Here is an 11276-nt window from a genome sequence, read left to right as displayed (position 1 = left end):
GATTTTATTGCAAATCTTGCAGTATTTGGTGTATTTATTAAAGCCCCAACTCCAGAGGTGGATTTACAGTAAAATCCAGGGGGCCCCAGGGCCAGGCAGCTTTCAGGGCAGAAGTTTGGTCCTGCTGGCTCCTGGGGCTTCTACTGCAGGCTCCGCCCCACTGGCAGCCAAGCCCCACCCATCCCCTGCCTCTTCCCCTCCTTCTCCCCCGAGCCTGCTGCATTCCTGCCCCTCCCATGCGGGGCTCCCCTGCCACCAAACAGATGTTTGCCAGTACTCAGGTTGCTCTGGGGAGGAGGCAGGGAAGAGGCAGGGGTGTAGCTTTGGGGAAGGAAGTGGAATCCGGGCAGTGCAGAGCAAAGGGGGGGCCTGCACTCCCCCTACACATACCCTCCCCAGCCCCTGGCCCAGACTACCCCTCACATGCCCCCTGCATCCCCACACATACCCAGCCCCCTGATGCCCTGACTCCTGCACCCCCCACATCCACATCCTGAGCACCAAATGGGAGCTCCTGCACCTCCCCCCCACATTCCCACCTGCACCCCTTGCCCCAAATAGGAGCTGCCCCAAGTAAGCACTCCACATCCAAACCTCCTAACCCAACCCGGAGCCCCCTCCCTGACTCTTGCACTCCACCTCACACTCCTGCACCCCTCACACATCACCCCCACACTGCCCTCCCTGACTCCTGCACTCCCATCCCCACCTGCATCCCTCACACCAAATGAGAGCACCCCAACCTCCTGCCTCAACCCTGAGCCCCTTCCCTGACTCCTGCACCCCCCCACACTCCCAGCCCTGACTCCTGCACAGGGCCGGCTTTAGGAAGTGCGGGGCCCAATTCGAACATTTTCGGTGGGGCCCTGGCAGGGATGACTAAAAAAAAAAAAAAAGTGTAAAAAAAAAAAAAGCCTTTTATTTCTTCCATGTATTATTTACTTTCCATAACTATATAAATAATACAATTATATATTATGTACATTGCATCATATATGCTGTTGATTACTTATTAATGACCGCCATTTCACATGTGTGGGTCCCTGCCACTCCCTGCGGGTGTGCACATGTGTGGGTCCCAGCTGCTCCCTGGCCCCCTCATTGAAGGAGGTGTGCAGGGTTACTGCCCTGGGAACTGCAGGGCAGCTGTGGACATGAGGCTGGTTGGAGGCAGGGCAGGCGCTGACTGGAGGTAGGGTCTAGCTGCAGGCAGGGCAAGGGGTGCAGGGCTGGCTGGAGACAGGGGGGTGTGGGGTGGGCTGGCTTCAGGCAGGGCCGCAAGGGGATGCAGCAGGAGTTGAGAGGGCTGGAGACAGAGGAGTGCGGAACTGGCTGGCTTCAGGCAGGGGGGTGCAGCAGGGATTGGCTGGAGACAGGGCAGGGGGTGCGGGGCTGGGTGTGGGCAGGGTGGGCAGGGTGTGCAGGGCTGGTGCGGGCAGGGCTGTGTGTGGGGCTGGCTGGCTTTGAGCAGGGCCACAGAGGTGTGTGGCAGGGGTTGGCTGGAGACAGGGCAGGGGGTTTGGCAGGGGCTGGCTGTGGGCACGGGGTGCAGAGCTGACTGCAGGCAGGGGGGGCAGGGCAGGTGCGGGCAGGGCAGGGCAGGGGGTGCAGCAGAGGCAGCTGGAGCCCCCACCCTTTAAATAGCCCCCAAGGCTCCCGCTATCCCAGGGCTCTGGGGGTTATTTAAAGGGCCTGGGGCTCCCCTGCTTCTACCCCCCCCCAGACCTTTTAAATAGCCGCGGGAGCCCTGGAGAATACATGGGGGTGAGGGGGCTCTGGTGGCTATTTAAAGGATGGGGTGGCAGAGGCAGCTGAAGCCCCGGCCCTTTAAATAGCCCCTGGAGCCCCCGCTATCCCAGGGCTTTGGAGGGCTATTTAAAGGGCCCAGAGCTCCAGCTGGGAGAGCAGGGCTGCAGGGTAGGTCTTGCGCTCTGGCTGGGGCTCCAGCCGGGGCCGGGGGGTGACTTGCCCCGCTCTGGCCGGGGCTCCGGCAGGGACCGCGGGGTTGCAGCGCGGCTTGCCCCACTCCGGCCGGGACCGCGGGGTTGCAGCGCTGCTTGTCCCGCTCCGGCCGGGAGAGCGGGATTGCAGCGCGGCTTGTCCCGCTCCGGCCGGGAGAGCGGGATTGCAGCGCGGCTTGCCCTGCTCCGGCCAGGGCTCCGGCAGGGACCGCGAGGTTGCAGCAGGGCTTGCCCCGCTCCGGTCGGGGCTCCGGCAGGGGCCGCGGGGCTGCGGGGCTTGCTGCGCTCTGGCTGGGGCTCCAGCTGGGAGAGCCCGGCTGTGGGGTAGCCGCGGCGGCCATGGAAGACCCCGGAGCAGACCGCAGCCGGGGTAAGTAAAAAAAATTTAAAAGGCGCTTAAGGCGCGGGGCCCTCTTAGGCGCGGGGCCCAATTCCAGGGAATCGGCTGAATTGGCTTAAAGCCAGCCCTGCTCCTGCACCCCCAAACATCCCCCCCACTGCCCTCCCTGACTCCTGCAACCCCCCACACACACCCTCTGAACTCTCCACACCCCCGGCCCGCTGCCCTCCCTGATGCCTGCACCCTCCACACCACCAGCCCCCTACCCACCCTGACTCCTGCACCCCCCCTCCCCACCTGCACCCCTCATACCAAATGGGAGCATCCCAACCTCCTGCCTCAACCCTGAGTCCCCTCCCTGACTCCTGCACTCCCTCCCACACACTCCCAGCCCTGACTCCCGCACCCCTCACACATCCCCCCTCGCACTGCCCTCCCTGATTCCTGCAACCCCCCCACACCCTCTGTCCTCCCCACACCCCTGGCCCCCTGATGCCTGCACCCCGCACACCACCAGCTCCCTGCCCACCCTGACTCCTGCAACTCCCCCCATATCCCTACCTGCACCCCTCATACCAAATGGGAGCTGTCCCAGGTAAGCACTCCACACCCCAACCTCCTGCCTCAACCCTGAGCACCCTCCTGCATCCTAACTCCTGGCCAGACCCTGCACCCCAATGTTTTCTTACATTTTTTTTTTATAAAGTGCTTATCCAAAGCACTTTACAATAGTTAGCTAACAGTACAAACAATATTTGGAAGGATCATTAAGTGGTCTGCTGAGACCCTCAGTGACTTTCAAGTGGTCTGTGGAAAAATAAGTTAGAGTACACAAACAATCAAGGCACCTCACTTTATTTTCATTTACTTCCTGTTACTTATAGGAGGAGGATGAAGAAAAAAATGAATGAAAAACGGGGGCGGGGGGCAGATAAGAGAGAATGTTCTTTTTCTTGGCTGGATCCCAAGCAGGGCCCCCAAAAATGAAGCTGAGCACAGGGCACCGGTAACTCTAAATCTGCCACTGCCCAGCTCCCAGAATCCTGTGATCAGTGATAATCTCACCTTTCACTTTTCTTAGACAAAGAGAGACACTTGAAACGCTCAACCCCAAATGTTCAAAAACCAGAGGGCAAATCAAAAGAAACCGTCATTCGTATATTAGCTGCTGATCCGGGGGCGGCGGGCAGACATCATTTCTGAATTCCTGGGCCTGGCACTTGTAGAGTCTCCCCTCGCTCACCCCTCTGCTCCGCCCCTCCTAGCGCTCACGCACGGAGCGCCTCGGAGTGCGGGCTCTAGTGGAGACAGTCTCTCGGGCGCCGCGGTGCTCACCGCAGACACGCACCGGAAATGCTCTTTTCCTGCTGCACCCCGGACCGGCCGTAGGCAGCTTTAAATCGTCCGCGGCTGCAGCGCAAAGGCTGGCTGGGGGTTCCTCAGGTCGGACGGAGCAGGGGGCCCTGCCCGGTCGGTTTCAAACTACATTTCCCAGCATCCTGCGCTCCGCATGCCCGTGCTGCGAGCGAGCCGCCTGAGAGAAGGGGGGTTGGAGCGGCAGAGAGAGCGGGGGAGGCGCGCGCGCGGTGGCGCCGGCAGCCCGCCGTGTGGACGCTCCGTGCGGGCTCGGTCTGGTACTGCAGAGCCTCCGGCCCCTTGCTGCTGTGCGCCCGCGCTCCCCGCTCAGGCTCAGCCCCCGAGGCTGCTGCGGTGCCGGTTCCAGCTCCCGCTCCCGTCGCGGATGCCATGCTAAGGCAAGAGCTCGCCGCATCTTACCAGGAGGTACTGGCGGGCGCGAAGGGGGAAAAGTTAATTTGCTCGCGTGAGTGCACGTGCAAGCCGCACCTCGAACCAGTGCGGTCTTTTGTTTGCCCAGCAAACTCCGTAGCGCACTGAGCAGCCGGGCACCGGAAAACCCGTTGCGGCGGTGGCTGAAAAACGGCAAGACAGCAACGAGGTGCCGGATAGCTTCATAGCAGCGTTTTAGGTGCAGCCGTTTCTAGCTACGTGCGACACCAGGGATGTGCACGTTAATGGTAAACCCCAAATCGCCAATGAAATAACACTGCAGCTGATTGCCATGTATCTGTGCTCAAGCTGAACGCCGCTATAACTTGAGCGGATGTGTGTTAGTCCCCTTTCAGTCAATTTAAAAGCAATTGCAATATATTCGTCTTGGCTCCAGTCACGGCCTTTATTAAACATTCATCTTCTGGTTCTCCAGTTCTTCAGTGCTTTGATAAGTCATCTAAGGCATAGAAAGTCAACTGGGTCACATTTTAATTTTAGAGCTATAGCAAAACTGGCTGGTGATTGGCTTTATGTTGCCCTCTGCAAACTGGAAATTGTCCATTCCTTCCAACCTGCAGTCACCCAAGGAGATCGCCTCATGAATAATTTTGCTGCCCAAGGCATCCACCAGCTTTCTCTGTATGAAGGAACCCTGATCCCTAGAGTCCTTGTATTTAAATACATAGGAAACAAACATGATGCTTTTTGGTACAGGCAAATATATATTTGTATTTAAAAACAAGGAAATGTCAGTTAAAATACAGTCGATTGTAATATTGTAGAAAGTGTAGGTACATACAGTTGACAGGTGCCTTTATCACTTTTATAGGAAGGCCCTGTCAGACATGAAAAGTGATACTGAAGGCCCAGTTGTAATCCTGTGCCTAGTCTGCCTATCAAACTCATATATTAGCATCATATTATACTTGCTTGTACTTGTATCTTTCTTGGTAGATGCATAGAAATTGTCTTGGTCAAGTTAATCAGCAGTAAAAACCTGCAGCGGGTCTCCTTTGCCTTCACCACACAGCTGTTTATCTCATTTTAGAAAGTTGCAGGCTGCATTTGTCCTTGGGCTTGCACTGTAGGAATCTCTAGTTTAGCCTATCAACATTTATCAGTTCTTCTCCCATTTCTCATGTTAGACTAGAAGACATTTAAAGATTTAAATAACCTCATGCACAAACAAGTGAAACAGAACATTTCTCCCTTTATTTATAGCCCCCAGGAGGGTTTTCCCTGCATGAAATTCACTTCACTCACATGAAGGTAGGAAGTGGGTGAAGAGCATGTGGTGCTGCTATTTCTGTAACCACCCCTGAAGCGTGGGTTCTGTATCCCCCGAGATATGCACCTATCTCCCAAGTCAGTGTTGACACCCATTAGGTGGTTGCTACCAGCCCTCCTCTGCTCAGTGCAGAGCGCCCCCTTACATTGATGTTTCACACTAGAATGAATTTCATCCACCGTGGCTTCTCATTTTATCTGTGTCTTTTCCTTTTATCCTTATTTTTCTTTTCAGCTGAGGGGTATAGAACATCTAAATGTGAGCTTTCCTTTGCTCATTTTACTCCAGCAAGGTTCCACACTTAAACAGTGATTTCCTTCCACGACGCCAATGACCTGAGTTATATTAGCTTAGACAGAGATCCTAGAATTGTCACCTTTAGTTTTATCCTGGGCTGCCAGTTTCCTCATGTAATTCTACTTCCCCCCTCTGTACCAACAACAGTTAGGAGTGCTGCATTCCTTGGAGAGTGCTTATCTCTCCCTTGAGACTGCCACAGAACTTTGACATGCTTTTAAGTGGTGTGCATGTGCAGAGCCCATTCTCTCCCACTTCTCCCAGCTGCTGGAGACTGGGAATGAAATGTCAGTGCTGAGATCAGTTCCAGTGCTGGGTCTTGCATGGTGCTGGAACCCTGTGTCCTGAATTACCCCCACTTAATGTCCTTGCCTGTCACCAAAGTATGGGGTGGAATATTGTATCTTGCGCAGCTATCACCATATTTGGCTGGTCCATGGTACATATGCAGTATACGTAAGATGTTGGTCTGAGAAGGTGACTGCCACTCGTGCATCTGTGAATAGTTACAACACAATTTTCATTCATTTGGGCATATACTGGTACATTTGAAGAAACTAGAATAAACTTGCATGGTAATACTGCTCCTGCTAGCCTGTTATTGGTGGACTATAGCTTAGTGTGTATGCAGATGGGACGGGCTATGAAATAGGTCTTGTCAGGTTGCGTACACTCATTCTGGATTGAATGCTGTGCTCCCAAGATATAATGGCTTTCCCCATGCTCGAGTTAGGCTTTTGAAGTCCAGTGCTATATGTGATTCTTAGTGGTTTGGAGTGAACTTTGTATGCACGTTTGTGATCAAATGGAGTTTTCTGGACTTCCAGTGAAGTCAATTGTCCTTACAGGCATCAGACCACCTAGTTACTAAGGGTGCGATCCACGAAGGGACTTAGGCACCTAAACCCCTTTGTGGATCTGGGTCCAGGGGTTACTGCTTCATACACTTTGGACTGACAGCCCTTTGACGGTCTTAAGTGTAAGAGGCTTGTAAAAATAGAACTGTCTCACCAATGCAGAACTCACAATGTTGTATTTTGCTTCTGAAGTGCATTGAAATGCTCTATATTTTGATTTTTCATCTTTCTCCCATTCCTGCATATTAAAGATGGGTCATTGTAGATTTACCCTGAGAGTGTAATAAATGTTGTATCATAATATGTTTTCTACTTTGATATTACACTGAAATTTCTTGCAGTCATTTTTTCCATAGGTGAATTTAATTTGACATGGAAGTTCTCTCTCACTGCAATTTGCTGTGAATTGGAAACAATTGCGGAGTGTTCAGCTTCCCAAGTTCCACTCTACTCAAAATCTCTCATTACACTTGGTTTTCTGTGTTTAGACCTGGTGTGACCAAGTTGCAGGTTTAAAGAGAGAATGAACCATCTGTTGTGTTAATTATATTCTGTGCTTTTGTAGGACCTTTCATCTCAGGATTTCAGTGCATTTTACATGGATTAAATCTTCAAACACCTGTGTAGAGTAGAGACTAGTATTCTCATTTTACAGACAGCTGAACTGAGGCTTTGAGAGGTTAAGTAATTAGTCCATAGTTACACAGTCTGGCAGTGGCAGAGCCCAGAATACCAAATGCCTTTAACCCCTTAACTAGACAATATAGGTAGATGAAGTTTCTGTGTATTAGGAGGAAGTGTGTTTAATGGTGAGAGAAGATTAGAAGTCAGGAGTTGAGGAAACTATTTCTGGTTCTGTCACTGACTGGGTCTGTGACTTTTGATGAGTCCCTTAGGTCTTTTCTACATGAGGAAGTTGCACAAGTATAACTTGAGTCAACTTTTAAACTGATAAAAGGCTTGTCTACAGCAACAATCAGTTCATGGCAAGCAGTGGTGTGACTACTCTGCAACAGTCTGTGAGGGGACCCAGCTGAAATGTATTAACAGTTAATGCCTTTTGATTAGCCCCATATCAAAAAGGACTAAATCAAAGGTCATTAATGAATTATTAATGGGAGTCAGTAGGGTCCGCACACACAGTTAGTCCACAGCAATCTTGTGCCAGGTAGAGTCACACCCGACCTTGCGGCAAACGAAATGTTCCTATAGTGTACTCTTTAATTAAACTGGTGCTAAAGGCTCTGCAGTCACTCTTATTTCAGCATAAGAGTGTCTTATTTTGGTTTAGCTAAACCTGTTCCTAATCTATTCAAGCTAACCTGCAATAATCCACCCTTAAACTGAAATAAGAGTCCGCACTGCTTTGTGTGGAGATGGTTTTATGTCTGCTGGGGAGTGCTCTCCCATCAGCATAGCGCGGCTACACGAGCGATGTTACAGCGGTTCTGCTGTAAGCTCGCTAGTGTAGACATGCCCTTAGTGTGTTGAAATTCACACCTTAAGTTATACAGGGGCAACAAAACATCTGTTGACAAAACCATTCTCTCTCTCTCTGCTGGTCTGAGTCTCTGCTGCCTCACACCCTGAGAAGTCAGTCACACTTGTGCAAAGTGTGTGTGAAACAGCGGTAACATTTTGCGCTCACTTTGTGCAGGTGTGAGTGACTACACAAAGTTGCAGGAAGAAAGTGGAGAATCAAGCTCTTTACCTAAGAAGGTTTTGCGTCTGTAAAATGAATAATATTTGAGATATGGAATAAAAATTGCTATAAAGTGAAAATGATCAATTAGTATATTTTATTACAATGTTTAAAATAAAATTTATATATATATATATATATATATATATATATATATATATATATATATATATATATATATATATATATATATATTTTAAAATGAGAGAGGCAAAAGTTGGTACAAAGGAAGGATCCTTAGCCCTTCAACTTCCATGGGGGACACCTGGGGAAAAGATGATGGAAGGACTTTTTTTCTTAAATAAAAGGAAAACCAAGGTTTCATTGTTTGCATTCCATGTGTTCCCCAGTTCTTTGTCCAGATGCTTTATGGTATATATTGATGCCTATCTCATGTGACAAGCTTACGACATTGACCAAAATGTCCTGGCAGTTTGGGCTCTGAGTCGGAACAACACATTGTGTGATCGCTATTAGTTCTTTGCAAAGCCGCTGCACTGAGCTGAAAAATAAAGAGCAGCGACTTGTGGACTTTTTAACTGTTCATTTGTAATGATGCATCTGCTGAGGTGGTTTGGGCTGCACTCTGGAGTAACTTGCACTAATATCTGTTAAAAACAATAACATTTCTTGCATTCCCCTCTGATTGCAATGTGCTAATGCTTTGTCCTGTGGCATAGATTGTGATTTGTAATAATACATATGCTGAAACATGGACCTTCTCCACTCAAGAATATGTTGAGATCATGAGATGCTATCTTAATTTTGAGGGTTCAAGTGGGCTGAAGATGCCGTTGAAAAGTGCAGTTTTTTTAAACAGGGGTGGTGGTGGTATGCTGGACTGGGATTCGAAAAATCAGGCTTCAGTTTCAGGCTCTCACACTTCCGTTGTTGCCTTGGGCAAGTAATTTAATCTCTCAGAAATTGAGATCATATTTCCTTTCTCCCATCCTCAGGTCTGGTCTCTTTATGTTGTAAGCTCTTTTCCTATGTATTTGTGCAGCACTTAGCACAATGGTGCTCCGATCTCAGTTGGATCCCACTGCACTGTTATAATGCAAACAAATAATCATGTCAAAGTACATTTGAAAATGGAATGTATTTCCTCAGCTGAGTGAGGAAGTGGAGCACATAGCTGAGCATCCAGAGCCAGTGGAGGAGGAGGAAATGGATGACGATCAGGAGGATACCAGCTCCACTATTTTACCAGGTGAGAGCTGCCGATCCAAAAGTCCTCTATCAAGTGCCTAATAAAAACTGCTTGTTCTGAATGGTCTTTTGGGGAGCAGTTGAAATCATAAATGGCTCATTGTCAGGAATGACGTACTGTGCCAAAGGGAAGCTGAAGAGTTCCTTACCCATGAGACCACATCACTGTGTCTCCTCTGCTACAGATATTAACCTGGAGTTAGAACCAAGCCAAAGAAAATCCAGCAAAATCCATTTGAAAGGAAATGCTTCTCTGCCTCAGAAGGGTGAAGTGCCGAGCTGACCCTGCTAGGATTTGAATGTGCAATTCCAGGGAGTTAGTGTATTGCAACTTTGCAGCATAGGCATTGTCTACCTAAGCAAGTTGCACTGGTTAAACAGAAGGTGTGGTTTAAACCAATTTAGGCCCTGTCTATGCTACAGAGTTTTGTCGACAAAAGTTATGCCGCTTTAATTAAACTGCTCTTGCATGTCCACACTATGCTTCTTGTGTTGGTAGAGCGCATCCACAATAGCAGCTCTTGCATCTGCACAGAGAGCAGTGCACAGTGGGTAGCTATCCCACTGTGCACCTGGCTGCAGTGTGCTTTGGGAAGGGTTTGCAGTGCCTCATGGGGCAGGTGCAGCGTCACATCACATCTCAATCCCATGGTTCCAGGGGCATCCTATACATTTCCAGCTGCCTTTCAACTGAAGTGTAGGGGAGTTTAATTGGTGCAATTTTCTTATGTAGATAAGGCCCTACTTCTTTAGGCTGTCCTCTCCTGACAGTAACTTTGTGGGAATGGCCTGGGTGACAGTAGAATCACATTATTTGACTAGGCACATGTTCATTGGGACCTTTTAAAGGGTCAGTATTTGCTATGGTAAGGAACAAACACCTCAGCATGTTGTTATATTTGAAGGATAGGACATACTGTGGCATGATAAAGGCTGATTTTTTGTATATGGCCCCCTTGTGTAAAAGACCATTGTCAAAATATAGCCATCACTTCTTGCATGTGCCATTTATAGCACCCATTTGTATGTGCAACCATATAGCGCACGTAGTTACACCTCCTTGTGTGTAAGTCAAGTATTGGTTCTTAAAAGTTGTGCAGGCAAGTCATGGGCGGGGGTGTGTACACATACCAAGGGAAGCTGATTAAAGGACTTTGGACAGTATTACCCATCCTGTTGATAACGATAGTGAAAGTGTTTGAGAGAGAGTTTTTTTCTAGAGTTAACTGGAATCCTTCTCATGTGCAACTTTATATAATATGCATATGGAGTTAGGTGTTAGACTTTAGTCTTTAAAACTGTGAGGATAACATATATTTGACTGACTTCTAGCCTGGTGCATGCATAGGGTTGCCAACTTTCTACTCACATAAAACCGAACACCCTTGCCCCGCCCCATCTCTGAGGTCCTGCCCCTGCTCATTTTGCACACCCCACCCCCCATCGCTCACTCTCACCACACTCACTCGCTCATTTTCACTGGGCTGGCTCAGGGGATAGGGATGTGAGAGGAGGTGAGAGCTCCAGCTGGGAGTGCGAGGTCTAGGGTGGAGCCAGGGATGAGGGATTTGGGGTGCAGGAGGGGGCTGCAGGGTGGGGCTGAGGTTCGGAGTGCAGGAGGAGTTTGGGGTGCGGGGGGTGGTGTGAGGCCTCAAGCTGGGAGTGCAGACTGTGGGGTGGGTATGAGGGGTTTGGGGTGTAGGAGGGTACTCCAGGGGGTGGTGGAGCCGAGGGGGTCAGAGTATGGCAGGGGGCTCTGGCCTGAGGCAAGAGGTTGGGGAATGGGAGGGGGGTGAGGGCTCTAGGCTGGGGGGGCATAAATGAGGGTTCA

At 50.0% G+C, this 11276-nt stretch overlaps 1 protein-coding gene across 1 annotated transcript in view; it reads left to right on the top strand.

The window, feature by feature from the left end:
* The first annotated feature begins 3871 nt into the window (after positions 1–3871).
* The window catches only part of PACC1 (proton activated chloride channel 1), a 29148-nt gene continuing 21743 nt past the window's right edge, over positions 3872–11276 (top strand). The window contains exons 1-2 of the mRNA XM_050951938.1: positions 3872–4083; positions 9347–9446. Coding sequence (XP_050807895.1) covers positions 4048–4083; positions 9347–9446 — 136 coding nt within the window. The 5' untranslated portion in view covers positions 3872–4047. The remainder of the gene's footprint in view (positions 4084–9346; positions 9447–11276) is intronic.

The sequence above is a fragment of the Gopherus flavomarginatus genome, chromosome 4, assembly GCF_025201925.1.
Source record: "Gopherus flavomarginatus isolate rGopFla2 chromosome 4, rGopFla2.mat.asm, whole genome shotgun sequence".
Taxonomy (NCBI): domain Eukaryota; kingdom Metazoa; phylum Chordata; order Testudines; family Testudinidae; genus Gopherus; species Gopherus flavomarginatus.
The sequence above is the reverse complement of the archived record's forward strand: the minus strand, read 5'-3'. Positions and strand labels throughout refer to the sequence as shown.